At 43.8% G+C, this 16,786-nt stretch overlaps 1 protein-coding gene across 1 annotated transcript in view; it reads left to right on the top strand.

Annotated features, from left to right (window-relative positions):
- The window catches only part of LOC149299814 (FYVE, RhoGEF and PH domain-containing protein 6-like), a 64,507-nt gene that overhangs the window by 37,986 nt on the left and 9,735 nt on the right, over window positions 1-16,786 (top strand). The window contains exons 10-17 of the mRNA XM_089486112.1: window positions 2,005-2,156; window positions 2,710-2,866; window positions 4,857-4,944; window positions 7,678-7,728; window positions 9,200-9,258; window positions 9,407-9,478; window positions 10,212-10,280; window positions 10,545-10,628. Coding sequence (XP_089342238.1) covers window positions 2,005-2,156; window positions 2,710-2,866; window positions 4,857-4,944; window positions 7,678-7,728; window positions 9,200-9,258; window positions 9,407-9,478; window positions 10,212-10,280; window positions 10,545-10,628 — 732 coding nt within the window. The remainder of the gene's footprint in view (window positions 1-2,004; window positions 2,157-2,709; window positions 2,867-4,856; window positions 4,945-7,677; window positions 7,729-9,199; window positions 9,259-9,406; window positions 9,479-10,211; window positions 10,281-10,544; window positions 10,629-16,786) is intronic.

Raw genomic sequence — 16,786 nt, 5'->3', positions numbered from 1 at the left:
GATTTGTTTACTTTGTATAACCCCTTATGTAAGTCACCGTACCAACATTACATTCTATTTGCCGCGAATAGCGGCTCAGATTTTAAAGTTTTGGGTTTTAAATGTAGTTTATGGGTTGTGTATTGTGCGTCTCGACCTGTGTAGAATTTACATTTTTAACAGTGTGCAAATTGTATTGACTCCTTTTTATATTCAGTACAGTGTTTACTATTGTATTATACTGGTTCTAGAGATTTTTTTTAGAGAGTCTTTTATCTACCACCCCTCACATTTCTTACTCTTGTTAAAATTATTCTTTCCCAAGCTTACCGGGAAATTTTTTTTTATTGCGGGCTGAATACAAGCAAACTTATTCTTGCAGGAAACAAGTATTAATAAGAGGCTAGCCACATTCTTTTCCTGTTTTTCAGGAAATCCTGAAGATTTTTTTTTCTCCCACTCCATGTAGCCATCAGCTGAACAAAACTATTTTTATGTCTAAAATTTACCATATATATATATAATTGCACTACATGTGCGTGCTAAAACACCATAGCTCCCAAATTTCGAATGTGTTCTTATTTGTGAAACAGACTACATTTTTGAGTGCAGTGAAGTGTTATACTGAGTAGAGAATGTTGGTAAAGCAGCGTTAGCGCCCTACAGAAAAGGGGATCTTGTTCAGACTGTTTAATGATCTAGTAGGCTGCAAGCTTGCGAGTGCATGGCTCTCTTTCCTTCTGTATCAGTATTTCTTGACGTGTGTTAATGTTTTTGTGGATTTGGTTAATGGTTGTACATTCTAACATTGTTTTGTGTCATGTAAAGAAAAATTTGTTCTCTGTGTGTATTATTTATTTGTGGTTCTAGTTCTAAAATAAGCATTTGGTTCCATTGGCTGTGTAGCTTCTTGGCTGTGTTGTTGGTTTATGGATCATCTGCCCAGAGAAGAGGAATGCATACTGTTGTTATTAAAGTCCCAATGGAAAAATATTTTCTCCTTAATCATAAAATACAGTGCTATATGTAGTAATGTAGGTTATCAGTGACAAAAGGTTATCTTTTTGTTCCAATAAACTTCCTTTATCTGCAGACCTGAAAGGGTGCTGTTATCAGAGATGTTTTGGGTAACTTTCCGTCACACTAAGCTCATTGTTTGTAGGAACGCCTTAACGAAGTGCATTCTTTCTTTAGAATTACATTAGCCAGAGTTTCAGGCAGGGTGATTAAGACTGAGACGTTCTATTGTTTACCATAGGCGGTATGATAAGGATTTGGGGTCAGGAGTCAGGGCCAAGATAACAGAGCTAGAATAGAAATGGCTAATATGCAGCTACCTGAAAACATTATATTATGCAAGAATAAAAAGCGTACTTTTAATCAGATGCTGGTAATAACACAGATTTTGTGGGAATTCAGATTTTGATATGCAATGTCCAGCACAGTGCAACTATCGTTCCTATTCAGGATGCTTCAGAACGTATTTGTTTATATAGCGCCATCGTATCCTGCAGTGTTGTACAACAGAATGCAATCAAATCATAATGATCTTGTAAAGATAAGTGGTGAAAGTTGAATTGGTGGTGTTTGCCTAAATATATCAAGGCAAATAAAGGCAATGGACTCATAGCCAGCAAACTGATGCGAAGCTCAAACTCCAATGGCTTGGTCAGCCGTCAACACACTTTATTCTTAAAATCAGAGCTACCTGATGGAATGGTTACTTAAAGGCAGTAATCAGTTAACAGGAGAACAGTTATCTTTTGTTAACATTGGTCACTACCTAAATGGTAGTTACCATGGAAATTAATGGGAAAATGTGCTTTATATAATTCCTAGATTCGTAATGTATTTCAGGGTTGAGTTTGTTTAAGAAAAGTGATCTATCGACCCTGCACTTTGTATACATCCTCTTGATATTTGTAACTTTTATATGTGCTTGCTATATGTGTTTGCTTGTAATTAATCCTGTGGTTACAAAAGTCCTTTAACCCCTATTAATCTGAGATTTTGTTATCCGTGCAGGATTTCCGCAATGCTGTAGCTCAGGCCTCTAGACATCTTGGGAAGTCGGTGATTGAGGAGAAGATCTTGAACCAGATCCTCTATTATCTGCCCCAACTCTATGAGCTCAACAGAGATGTCCTGCGGGAGCTGGAAGAGAGAATGTCTCAGTGGTAAGGTGCCTCTCACCAAACTAGTCCCATACGGTTTCCTATTTTAACCAAGTTCTAGTAGTAGCAGACTTCTCAAAATCCCAAATGTTTCACATCTAAATCTTCCTATTATTCAGGATTTTGTTCCTGTAGGCACTCGTTTTGTAACAGTAATATCATGCCTCTGCTTCTCCCTTATGGTGAAGCCACAACTACACATTAATTCATGATTTCTGTTGGCATGTAGATCTAGTAAGTGATCATTTAAAGCATGTATTGCTGCTAACAGCTCGATGATTTTGCTACTTCCTGTCAAATTATTTCTCCATAGAAACATACTAAAGAGGTCTGGGTTGGGGTAAAATACCATAACACATCCATTAAACTCTAGATTGTTAGCTCGTTTGAACAGGACCCTTCTCACCTTTTGTTCCTGGAAGTCAAATTATGCTATACAGTATACTACTCGTTATGTCCTGTCAACCCATTGTACAGCGCTACGGAATATGACGGCACTAAATAAAAAGATAAGTAATAATTAAACCTAAGCTCAAAGTTTTCCCTTTGCTTCTAGGAGTGAACATCAGAAAATTGCTGACATCTTTGTAAAAAAAGGCCCTTACCTTAAAATGTATTCTACGTACATCCGAGAATTTGATCGGAACATGTCCTTGCTTGATGAGCAGTGCAGAAAGAACCCTGTGTTTGCCGGGATTGTTAGAGATTTTGAGGTAATGAGTCACAAATATTTATTTCAGTGCACGTGAAAGCCAGTGCCAAAGTTGTCTGGATAGGTGTGCGCATTTGCCAAGAAAACACAAGATCTACTTCTCTAGACCTGTTTTTTCTTGCATTGATTGATTACAGTTCCTCTAGAGCAGGGGTGGGCAATTAATTTTCCCATGGGGCCACATGAGAAATTGGAATGGTTTTAGAGGGCCAGACCTCTACAAACTACAAACTCCGAAGCCTTGTCCATTTTGTTAACTTATGTGCTGTTTAATAAAGTTATTCAAGCCTACGTCATTGGTAGAGGTGCTTGAATAAGTAAGGCCTGAATAACTATTAGCACAGCACAGAAGTGAACAAAATGAACAAGGCTTCGGAGTGCATACCGTATTTTTCGCTCTATAAGACGCACCTGCTGATAAGACGCACCTAGATTTTAGAGGAGAAAAAAAAAGGAAAAAATATTTTGAGCTAAAAAATGGGCTAAAATATTTATTACAATAACTGAATAAGCTATGAACACAGTAAGACACACACAGACACAGTAAGACACACACAGACACAGTGAGACACACACAGACACAGTAAGACACACAGACACAGTAAGACACACACAGACACAGTGAGACACACACAGACACAGTAAGATACACACAGACACAGTGAGACACACACAGACACAGTAAGACACACACAGACACAGTAAGACACACACAGACACAGTGAGACACACACAGACACAGTGAGACACACACAGACACAGTGAGACACACACAGACACAGTAAGACACACACAGACACAGTAAGACACACACAGACACAGTGAGACACACACAGACACAGTGAGACACACACAGACACAGTGAGACACACACAGACACAGTAAGACACACACAGACACAGTGAGACACACACAGACACAGTAAGATACACACACACACAGTAAGACACACACACACAAACACAGTAAGACACACACACACAGTAAGACCTCCCTCCCTAACCCCCCTTCTCAGTATCTCCCCTCTAACTCCCTAACCCCCCCTTCTCAGTATCTCCCCTCTAACTCCCTAACCCCCCCTTCTCAGGATCTCCCCCCCCGCCCCGGTCACTTACCTTAAACTCCTGTGTTGGAAGCGTGAGGCGTTTGTCTCGGGTGCCGGCGCTTCACTGCTGATCGCCGGCGTCTGACGTCATATGCCGGCGCCCAGCGTAAAGCGCCGGCACCCGAGACAAACGCTTCCAACACAGGAGTTTAAGGTAAGTGACCGGGGCGGGGGGGGACACCGGACTCATTGGTGAGTCACCAGGACACTCTTTGCGGGCCGGTCCGAGCTATTCAGCGGGCCGGATGTGGCCCGCGGGCCGTGCTTTGCCCAGGTCTGCTCTAGAGGGTACCAGTCGCAACAGCGCACCCTTGGTAATGGTCATGTGACCTACATGATAGAATAGTTAGTCATCCTTGCTCTCTTTGGTCCAATTGTTCGCTTGCAGAATACACTGTCAAGTAGTGAATAGGGATTTTGCTTGTTTGAAATACTAATGTGTTTTAATGCAGAATCTGGATGCAATAAGCCCAGACCTGGCCCTAGCTATGAGAGCTCATGTTCGATATGAACGGCAAGGCTCCCATTCTAACTAGAACTGGTCAGAACCACGTGCAATTTTTGTTTTTACCCCGGTGCAAAAATGGTTTAGGATAACTGTATGCCCAGTATTGCCCCTCGTGACCCATAACACAGATCTTTGAGATAGCTTAAACTACTGAAGTGTTTTAAAAACTTTTTAACACTGCCCACTGAGTTTATTAGTAGAAAGGGGGGGTTCAAAAGTTTAATCCAGTTTGTGTAGCAAGTTGAAAATTATAATGTTAATAAAAAAAGTAAAGGTAAAATTTTTCTCTTCAGATGAGTAAATCTAGCAGTTGCTTTATTGTTTCAATGCATTAACCTGACAGGAACCTGTTCATTACTCTGCTTTCGTCTCTTCCAGATGACTCCACGCTCGGCTAACTTGGCCCTGAAGCATTATTTACTGAAGCCCGTTCAAAGGATTCCTCAGTACCGATTGCTTTTAACAGGTACACGGCTTGTGAATAGCCTGTCTCACTATTTTGGCTTCAGAGCTGTACTGTGTTAGCCATAGAAAGAGAGAAAGCAAATATGGTAAAAATGCTAAATTTTTGGCTAACTGCTGTATAACAGATTACAAGCTTTCCAGACTATCTACTTCTCAGGCTTAATACGAGACCTCGCTAGTGTTGAAAGCTTGCGATCCATTATACGTTGGTCAATAAAGGTATGATCTTTACCGAATTTGCTTTTGATTTTAGCTTTGTTAGCAAATGCACAGCCCCTTGTTATCTTGTGGGGAATTGTAAACACATTTGATGAACGACTAAGGCATTTAAATGCTCAGTGCCTCCTCCTGTAGGTGAAAAAGTGCTGCAAGCGAGAATCAAATAATAAGCAGCGCATATTTGACAAATGATAGGGAATCCATGCTGTAACAGAACTTCCGTTTCATCATTTATATAAAAACAGCTATATATATATATATATATAGATGGATATAGAAATACACCATGATGGTTGTCTCAGAATGAAAAAAAAATGTGTTTCCTGAAATAAGTTACTTTTTGATGTATTTACTTTTGCAAATCTTCAAGCATATACAGATTTTTTTTAAGTTGAGAGGAAAAGAGTAGATTTAGGACTATTATGTTTTATTGATAGATACACCACCTTTACTTTTAGGTAATAAGTTTAATAACGGTTATAATCTAAAGGATGCTACAGCCCTGTATATATGGCTTGAACATTGTGTCTGAAAGTCCTTTACACATTTTTTTCCCAACTGCTATTTTGATGTGTTTTTGTCCTTTTGGATATTTGATTACACATACAAGATAACACCTCCAAAGGTTTCTGTGGTTTATTTATGTTGCAATCATGTTTGTCAGCCCTTGATGATAATAAAGCATGACCGTAGCTTTTTTTCCCCCTCAAGGAATGAGATAACTCTTTCCTGAACTTCCTTTGTCAGTAATGGCACCTTTGAGCTGGATCTTATTGCATGAAATGGGAGCTTAGTTTATTTAACTTTTTTAAACATACAAAGCAGTGCTGGACATCAAAGCACAGTGTCACGGCCTCGCAGAGACCCCCCAGCTGTGTAAGAACCCATTTCTCTTTTTTCCGTATCTAAATGCATTTGTGTCTCTTTTCTACTTACAAAATATCTAAACAGCTTGTTAACCTCTGTGCCACATCAAAGTAGACTCCGAAAAGCCATGTTCTTTGCATTAGGAAAAACATCCACTCTACATTTCCATGTGTTTGTTAATCGTATTGCTCTCTGACTGCATCTTGTTGAATGTAAGCACCGCTTTATTTGGCTTCACATGCATAAAATACTCACGGATTACTCATTGAAAACTTTTTTTTACTCAAATTGCTTGATTACAAAACTGCCTTATTTTTGTCCTTTGGTAGATTTAAAGGATGCCGCTCTGTATGATCTTGGCCTGGTCTTCTTGTTACAGGGGCCGTTTCTGTGTATTAAGTGCTGTTTCGTATGTAGTCGCCAGGGTGTGAATTGTAACAAGGGCTTTACGCATCATTTACTCCCTGAAAGTGTTATTTCGGAGCTCCCTTTAAGCAATCAGTTTTGGCAAATTTATATTGGAGTTAACCAATAGTGCATTGTTGCTCTAGCCATCATTAGCCTAATGTTTTGGGGGCATTATACGATTGAGCCTCCAGCTTTTGCTTGCCCCCCCTGGGCTGAATGGTGGCTTTGGAAGTTTTTATAGCTATGTTCTCACAGTGCTATTGTTACTGGTATCTACTGTGACTGATAATAATGGTCTTTGAAATTCCAGTTTGAGATTTATACAGTTATCCTGGTGCTAGTTTCGCTATTATTTCCCCCTGTGAACAAAGGCAATCCACATCACAGTCCATCAAGATTGTAAGCTTGCGAGCAGGGCTCTCCCCACCACCTAATGTATCGGTTTGTCTTAGTCTGTCAATTCTCATCCTGTCATCCCCCTTGAATATATGTATTGTATTAAGCGGTGCGTAAATTGTTGGTGCTATATAAATAAAAGATAATAATAATAAAAAACAAATATAGAAAGATGTGTGCTTCTTGTCCAGTTCTTAAGATCTAATCTCTGTAATACTACAAATTTATTTTGTTAGCCTAATGCAGTCTACATTTTGTTTTTGTTCTTGCCACTTTGTTCTTGCCTCTCAGAGTGGATATGAAGGTCTTCTTGACCTGGTTTTCAGCAGCTATGTTCACCCTGTGGTCGCTTACAAATTGCGCGCCTACCCGTCACCCACCAGCCTAATTACATTAAATGGGTGGGTGGGATTTATTGAATAGTTTTGTTTAAAGCCAAAGAACTGAACTATAATGAAAGAGAAACTTCAGACTACCAGGCTACGTACATGTGTTCGCCGATGAGTCCATCTAGTGGACACTACTGTATATCTCTTGCGTGATAAAACCTACCCAATACTTGTTTCTGTGGAGGGGTCTATTTGGGACGTTGAATATTCAATTCCCTCGTGAAAAGAAATAGTAAACAGGTGTAACTGTAATGTATGTGATTGACAATGGTAGCCATTGTGTTTATACAGAAATAAATGTTAAAAAGTGCCAATATACCAGATTCTTAGCATTTTGTGATGTACCCTGTGAAGACATCAGAAATACACCGTAGACTATAACCAGCATGGGCACCGTTTTTTGTTTCGTTTGGGTTCTGTCTTTTTCTTACAAAATATACTTGCTTTGTCTACAGATTATCTCAAGAACCTTTCAGAAGATTCATCAGACTACAGTAATACACAGGGTAGGTATACTATTGTTTCAGTAAAAGCATGTTTACAAAATAACTAATGTTTAACAATGAAAGCAAGTCTACAAATATATATATATATATATATATATATATATATATATACACACACACCGTATTTGCTCGATTATAAGACGACTCTGATTATAAGACGACCCCCCAAAATCTGAATATTAATTTAGGAAAAAAAGAAAAAGCCTGAATATAAGACGACCCTAAAGGAAAAAAGTTTTACCAGTAAATGTTAATTCATGTAAACTATTTTTTTAAATAAAAGCTATGATTGAGAAAAATATTTTTTTGTTTTTATTTCCTTGTATTTTCCAACCTGTCCCCCAGTTACGCACATCTGCCCCCAGGCTTGCCACACCAATATGGCACTGTGGCCCATGATATGCCTTTTAACCCTCTATATGCCACTGTGCCCCATGGTATGCCAGGGCAGCGGGTTGACGTCTACGCGATCCGTGTAGACAACGTCCGCTGCAGCCGGAAGGAGGTGGAGTTGGCAGCGGGGGTTGTCTGCGTCCGTCGCGGATACCTTCCCCGACTGTCAGAGATCAGAGTTCCCCGCACCGCTGATCTCTGACAGCCGGGGAAGGTATGCGCGACCGACGCAGACAAACCCCCGCTGCCAACTCCACCTCCTTCCGGCTGCAGCGGACGTTGTCTACGCGGATCGCGTAGACGTCAACCCGCTACCCCGGCAATACAGCAGGAAGCACCGGTAAGTGTGTGGGGGGGGGGGAGACAGGAGGATCCAGGTCCCCTGCAGCGGTGCGGGGGATCTGGATCTTAGTCTCATAATCAGACCTCTATTTGAGGTCTGATTAGAAGACGACCCCGATTAGAAGACGAGGGGTATTTTTCAGAGCATTTGCTCTGAAAAAAACCTCGTCTTATAATCGAGCAAATACGGTATATATAATTTTTTTTTTTTTTTTTTAAAGTGACCAATAATGGATTGGCACTTCCCCAGAATCCAGAAAGTATAGATGATATAATGCGGTGAAAGCATAATTAAGTACTATATGTGCATGCAAATCAGTAGTATTGCCATTTAAAACATTGTGAACAATTAATTATTACCACCAGAACAGCAAGGTGCAAGAAAACTAACTCGTTGCCTCTTGGGACTGGTTTAATGACATATATTCAAATATTGCATATACGTCAAAAAGGCATGTGATAACAGAAGCATAAGAAGATCATAAGGGCGGTTTGCTTCACTCCATTGAGATTTAATTTTCACCAAAGGCTCGCTTGCAATCTTGTGAATAGTTATACTTTAATAGATGTTTTCCATTATCACATGTAGCATGCAATAGAACAACGAACAAGGCATAAATCAAAGCATGTCTCGTTGTTCTGGAATTTTTTGTCATGGAGGAAGGATGTTGGCATCATAAAGAATTTGTATTAGCAGGGTATTGTGAGTTAACCCATTCCTTTCTTTCATTTGTAGCTGCCCTCACTGTTGTAATTGAAGTGGCTAATCATGCCAATGACATATTAAAACAAGGGGTAAGTCTTACAAGTATGCATTGCCTTTTGGGCACATGGTATAGAAGCGAGTGTGCTGTACCATCCAGCCATGCCACTAAGGTCTACTTCAGAAGAGCATATATCTAAAAAGACTACAGCTATTTTTTTTTTTCTGCCTGTCCTTAAGGATAACTTCCAGAAGCTCATGCAGATCCAGTACAGCCTAAATGGCCACCATGAGATAGTTCAGCCAGGAAGGGTATGTATACAAAATATTTATCGACCATCAGCTACCCAGATTGGAAAACCACTACAACCGACAAAATATTGAACCTTCAAAATGTACTTTGCCAAAGAAAGCATGGTACAAGAAAGTTAGTCAAGTTATATTGGTGTTATAAAGGCTCAATGCAATAGGACTTCTCCAACTTAAAAAAATAAGCTAGACAAAATAATATTGAAAACCTGCAGCTATGTTTAAAGTTCAGCTCCCGCAAACCTCAGTTATGATCCTGGGAGTTGCATTTCGATTAAAGCTAGCATGTTCCAGGCTTATAATATCCAACTAAAGGCAATTTATCTCTCTTGTGTTCAGCAGTGACTCATTTTGGTTTTTAATGGAGAATGTTCTCGGGCTGCAAATCCTTTTTACATTGTAGACAGCAGCATTTAGACATGTGAAAATATAGACTCTTTCAATCTCTGTTCAGGGCTAACTTAACACCCAGGATGCTAAAAGCTTTTATACAACCTGATGACCCACTCACTGGGGCACCTCCTAATGGATATCCACCAGTGTTTGTGTTATGTATTTGTACTCTTAAACAGGGTAAAGTAAAATAAGTAGTAGTGCCCTGTGGTAATAGAACACTCTAGTATGTGTAGTATGGACATTTGCTAGGTTTAGCAGATACTTTCCTTTAGTTATGCGTGCTTTTGTAAAATGTATATTTTACTACGCTCTTGTGTTTTCATTCAATCTGCTGACTCAGGTCTTTTTGAAAGAGGGGACTTTGATGAAACTGTCCAGGAAGGTTATGCAGCCGCGAATGTTTTTCCTGGTAAGTTGCTAAGTTAATGAAAATATTCCACCTGATTTATACTGTGTACAGGAGTTATTGTATGACTAAAAGAGGACTCCTGCTATGTTTTTAAACTCGTAAAGCATACCTTAAACAGCTGGAAGGCAGCATACATTTTAATTTGGCTGAATAGACTGAATAGACGTATTGCGTGGGTTGTTGCTCCAGGGTTAGTTGATTAACATGAAATGTGTTTAGTACAGACTTTTACGTTTCAACAACTTTTTTTTCCCCCTCTTTCAGTTCAATGATGCACTATTATATACTACACCTGTGCAGTCAGGAATGTACAAACTTAACAACATGCTCTCCCTAGCAGGAATGAAGGTAAGACTGCAATTCCTCATTTCAAATGAAGAGTCTCAATGGGTATTTTCATAGGATACCACTTTTGCCACAAGTCAGTGCGTGAAATTTCCACCCTGCTAGATCTCCCCTGGTGTTGTTATTGTGAAGTGGAAGTGTCTAGGAGTAACAACTCAGGTATGAAGTGGTAGACCATGCACACTCAAAGAGTGGGTCTTCTATGTACTGAAGCGCATTACATTGCCTGTCCCCTGTAGCATCACTCACTAATTCCAAGGACTGGCTGGAGTGTTATAAAGCACATCCCTACTGAAGTCTGGAGCATTTGAAATGTGTTCTCTGGAGTGATGAGTCTGGGTTTGGTGGATGCCATAATGCCATCTACCAGAATATAGTACCTGCTGTAAAGTTTGGTGGAGAAGGGATAATGGTCTGGGGCTGTTTTTAGGGTTTGGGCCTAGTGAAGGGTAATGTTAATGCTACAGCATACAGACATCTTAGACACAGGAAGTTCTACTTACCGAGAGCTTCTTTTCCCTGTCAATCCCTGGTGACACTAGGATAGACTCCTCCTCCGTACCTGATAGGGCAGGACTCAAAACTTTAAAAGGGCCCTCCCCTCCTACTAACACCAGTGAATACCAAAGACCACACAGGCAAAGCAATCTGATGCAACAAAATTTATTGAAAAGAAGGGAGGGAACAAAAACGTGTCACCAGGGATTGACAGGGAAAAGAAGCTCTCGGTAAGTAGAACTTCCTGTTTCCCTGCCATCCCAGGTGACACTAGGATAGATTTACCAAAGAAGAAGGGTGGGCAAACTAAGGAGACAAAAAAGCCTCAAGGACCTTCCGACCGAAAAGAGAGTCCTCCTGAGCCATCTGGTCGAGACGGTAATGCTGCACAAAAGCGTGGAGAGTCCGCCAAGTAGCCGCCTTGCAGATCTGGTCGGGCGAAAGACAACATCTTTCAGCCCAGGAAGTGGAGACTGCCCTAGTAGAGTGGGCACGGATCCCCACAGGAGCAGGTTGGCCGGCTGCAGAATATGCCAAGTTGATGGTTGCAACAATCCACTTAGCGATGGAAGACTTGGAGATACTGATGCCCCTGTTTGGCCCTGAAGAGGCCACGAATAAACGAGAGGACTTACGCAGGGGTAGAGTCCGTTCCAAATAGATGGTGAGGCATCTCTTCAGATCCAGAGTGTGAAGAACTTCTTCTTCACGCGAGCCAGGAGCAGGAAAAAAGGTAGGCAACACAATCTCCTGGTTCTTGTGGAAAGCCGACTGAACCTTGGGTGCGAACTCTGGCGGCAGAGAGAGAACCACCTTATCCGGGAAAAAACGGAGAAACGGTTCCTTCATAGACAAAGCCTGGAGTTCACAAATCCGACGAGCGGAAGTAATCGCTACTAAGAAGGCTGTCTTCAGCGATAATAGATACAGAGAAACCGACTGAAGAGGCTCAAAAGGAGGTAATGTGAGTCTTCGAAGGACGAGATTCAGGTCCCACGGAACCATCCTGGTGACCGAACGAGGACGTATCTTGACGATGGCCTTGGCAAAACGTCTGATCACAGGCAGAGATATAAGCTCGAACCCGAGGAGAGCACTGATGGCAGAAATCTGCACCCCGGATCGTAGAAGGCTGAAGTCCACAGTCGAATCCTTCCTGGAGGAAATCCAGAACAGAGGCAGAGGAACAGGAAGTTGGCAAAATCCCCTTGGAACAACACCAACTGTGAAATCTCTTCCAGATCTTAATGTATCGCAGAGAGGTAACCTTCTTTCTACTCTGCAGAAGAGTCTCAGCCACATGACAAGAAAATCCTTGAGCTCTCAGCAGTCCGCGTTCAATCTCCAGGCCGTCAGGTGGAACACGGCAGGGTTTGGGTGTAGGAATGGATCCTGATGTAGAAGGTCTTTCCAAGCTGGGAGCTTCAGAGGGGGAGAGAGACCTAGAGCGATCAAGTCGGAATACCAGACCCGCTTCGGCCAGTCTGGTGCTATCAGGATCACGGAGGCGTGGTCCTTCTTGATCTTCTGTAGGACCCTGGAGATTAGGGCAAACGGAGGGAAAATGTATGCGAGACGGAAATTCCATTCTTGTGAGAAGGCATCTATTGCCAAGGGATGATCCTGAGGCCTGAGGGAAAAGAAGACCGGAATCTGAGCATTGTCTCTGGATGCCATCAGGTCGATCTCGGGTAAGCCCCACCGTTGGACGATTAGATTGAAGGCCATCGGATGCAGAGCCCATTCGCCGCTTAGCACAGGAGTTCTGCTCAGGAAATCTGCTTGAGAATTCAAAGTTCCTCTGAGGTGAATGGCGGACAGAGTCATGTGATGGGACTCTGCCCAAAAGGAAATCCTGAGCGATATATGAAGAAGCCGAGGACTTCTTGTGCCCCCTTGTCTGTTGATATAGGCTACCACTGCTTGATTGTCGGAACGAAGCAAAATGTCCTTGCCCGCGAGCAGATGCTCCCAGTGATGCAGAGCTTTTTCTACTGCAAGTAACTCCAGACAGTTCGAGGGAAGAAGTTTCGTAGCTGGAGACCAGAGACCCTGCATAAACAGGTCCTGATACGTAGCTCCCCATCCCTTGACGCTGGCGTCGGTGGTGAGAAGTACCTTGGAGACAAGAGACCATCTTCTCCCTGCGGCAAGGACGTTCCGTTGGAGCCACCAGGAGAGGGGAGCTCTGACCTGCGGAGGAAGACAGACACGCCTGTCCAGAGCCAATGGGTTGTCTTCCAGATGGTTGAGGATAAATCCCTGAAGCATTCTCATGTGGGCCAGAGCCCAGGGCACTGCATAAGTTGCGGAGACCATCTTGCCCAGCAGGGACATACATAACCGCAAGGAGCTGCGGTGCGCAGAGCGAATCCTGTGTACTAGGAATCGAATCCCCTCTATTCTGGCAGTCGGAAGGAAAGCTTTCCCGGAGCAGGAATCCAGACGAAGACCCAGGAACACTAGATGTTGAGAGGGAACGGTGCAGGATTTGTCCCAGTTCAGAATCCAGCCGAGATCTTGTAATGTGTTGACCACCGTGGAAAGATGAACTCGAAGAATCTGCGCCGACCGGGCATGGATAAGCCAATCGTCCAGATAAGGAATGACTGAGATTCCCTGGACACGGAGATGGGCCGCCACGACTGCCAGAAGTTTTGTGAAAACTCTTGGTGCCGCCGACAATCCGAATGGAAGGGCAGTTGAACCCCGAGGAATCGCCACTCTCAGGAAACGTTGATGGGACGGATGGATGGGAACATGGAAATATGCATCCTTTAGGTCTAATGAAGCCATGAAGTCGTTGAGGCATAAGGTGTCGAGGGTGGATCTTACGGTTTCCATCCTGAACCTGATGAACTGGAGGTGACTGTTCAAAAAACGCAAGTCTATGATTAAGCGAAGACCACCCGGTCTCTTGGGGACCAGAAAAACCGGAGAATAAACCCCTTGGCCCAGTTCTGGCCAGGGGACAGGAACCAGGACTCTGAGGTCTGACAACTGCTGAATGGTGGATAACAGGACTGACCGCCTTGCCTGGTCTGGAGGAAGGTGGGAGATCAAAAAACGGTCTGAAGGTCTGGTCCGGAATTGAAGTTGATAGCCGTGCGATACAATGGCTCTCACCCAGGGATCTCGGGTGAGTGAGAACCAATTGTCGGTGAAAAAACGGAGCCTTCCTCCCACCGGAATGGAGGAGGCGTCATGCAGCGTTCTTGGGGTCTTGAAACGCTTTGGGGAAGGCGATCCTGTCAAATCTCCCCCTTCCACGAGGGAATCTGCCTCTAAAGTTTTGTTCTCTAGACGAGGGGTTGAATCTAGAACTATGGCCTCTAGATTGTCCCGGGAAAAAAGGCCGAAAGGACTGCCGTCTTTTCGAAGGAGGCTTTCGTTGAGGCATCCAATGCTTGTCCCCTGTGGTCTTCTCCAAAAGGGACTCCAGCTCTTCCCCAAATAAAGTCCTTGCCCTTAAAAGGGATATTAAGAAGCTTGTTCTTAGAGGCATTATCCGCCGCCCAGGCCTTAAGCCACAAGGCTCTTCTGGCTGCCACCGAAAGCGCCGAAGCTCTGGCCGTCATTCTGATGTTTTCAATTGAGGCATCACAGAGAAAATCCACGGCCAATCTCACGGCAGCAACATTCTTGAGGATAGTCTCCCTGGAGGTTTTGGCAGCAATATCCTCCTCGATCTGGGAGAGCCAAATTTTGACAGCTCTGGAAACTGAGGCAGAAGCAATTCCAGGTTTAAAGGTCGCAGCTGAAGCCTCGAAAGATTTCTTAACTGCAGCTTCGGCTTTCTTTTCCATATGGTCAGAAAAATGAGAGCCATCCTCAAGCGGCAGAGTAGTCTTCCTGGAGACCTTCATAACAGCAGTATCCACCAGCGGGGTAGCACAAAAATCAGCAAAGTTCTCATCAAAGGGAAACATGCGTTTAACCCGTCTGGACAGGTTAACCCTCCTTTCCGGGTGGTTCCATTCCTGCTTGATAATGTCAGAAAGCGCAGGATGAACAGGAAACGAGGCAGACTGTTTGGAGAAGCTGGCACCAAAGAAAGAGTCATTTTTCTGGGTGGAGGCCTCCTCCAAATGCATAGCTGATCTCACAGCAGAAATTAAAGTCTCAATTTCCTCCACCGGGAATAAAAAATAACTTTCCTCCCGGATCTCTCCTTCCTCTGAGGAACCTTCCTCTACCTCAGGATAATCAAACTCAGAGTCTGAGAACAAGGGCTGACGCCCCAGAAGAGCAGGGTCTTGTACCGCGGGAAGGTGGTGATAGGCAGGAACAGGAACAGGAACCGACTGACGGAAGGCAGAGAAGGTAGACTGCATCTCCTCTTTAAGCCGGACCAAAAATTCCCTACCCCCAGACAGCTCAGAATCCGCTACAGACCTCAGGCAAGCGGAGCAGAGTTTCTTCCTTGATTCCTGCAAAGCCTTGTGACACCCAGAGCATTAGGCATGTTTAGACTTCATAACAGCTTTCTTAGGCTTGTCCTCAATAGAGGGCGGCTCAGAATTATCAGGGGCCGACATGATGAAAGATGCAACAGCACCTGACCAAAAGAAAACAGCAGGAACACACACAACATCCAAATCACTTACCTTCTATATATATATATACAGTGAAAGGAGCTGAAATTAGGCTGGAATCTGCAACAGCAGAGAGTTTGGCGCCAAAATTTTAAATTACGACCAAAACGAGGCTTGGAACGCACAACCAGAAGTGCAGAAGCCCAAAACCAGAAGACATCAGACGCCATATTGGCCGAAGCCAGTAAGCCGCAACAGCGGCATCGGTACGCCGAACAGCCAGACCGGCAGGCGTCCCCGGCTATAGGAGGTGCCGGCAACCCGCCGGATCACCGTAAACACGGCCGGAGGAGTTGCCGCGGTAACCGCCAGGACGGCGGCCACGATCACCGCCGGGACGCCGGTGCAGCCGAACACCGCCGGGACGCCGGCGCCACCGCGGCCCGATCACCGCCGGGACGACGGTGCCGTGATCACTGTCAGGACGACGGTGCTGCCACGATCACCGCAGGGACGACGGTGCTGCCGAAGCCGCGAACACCGCCGCGACCGGGACAAGCGTGGGCGACGCAGCACCAGCCATCAGGCTGAGGTGCAAGGTATCCCCCAGGAATGGGGGCTTAGCCCGGGGAAACGGCTCAACCTAGAGCCTAGAAAAATAATAAAAGGTAGACGAGTCCCCTACCTGGTAGGGCAGGAAAAAAAACACTGGTGTTAGTAGGAGGGGAGGGCCCTTTTAAAGTTTTGAGTCCTGCCCTATCAGGTACGGAGGAAGAGTCTATCCTAGTGTCACCTGGGATGGCAGGGAAAATTGTATGCTTCCAACTTTGTGGCGCCAGTTTGCAGAAGGCTAAGTTTGGTGTGGTGGAAGCTGCATTGCCTCCACAGAGGCCTGACCTTAACCACATTGATCACCTTGCAGATGAATTGGAGTGCCAATTGGGAGCCAGGCCTATTCATCAGTGTCTGACTTCACAAGTGCACTTTTGGCAGAATGAACACAAATTCCCAGAGGCACGCTCCAATAGGGAGACAACTTCATATTAATGCCCATGGTTTTGTAATGGGATGTCCAACAAGCTCATATAGGGGTGGTGGACAGTTGTCCATGCATTTATGGTCATATAC

Source organism: Sceloporus occidentalis, unplaced genomic scaffold (assembly GCF_023333645.1).
Source record: "Sceloporus occidentalis isolate IW3139 unplaced genomic scaffold, rSceOcc1.0.p SCAF_28, whole genome shotgun sequence".
NCBI classification, from domain to species: Eukaryota; Metazoa; Chordata; class Lepidosauria; order Squamata; family Phrynosomatidae; genus Sceloporus; species Sceloporus occidentalis.
This window is presented reverse-complemented; position numbering and strand designations above follow the sequence as displayed.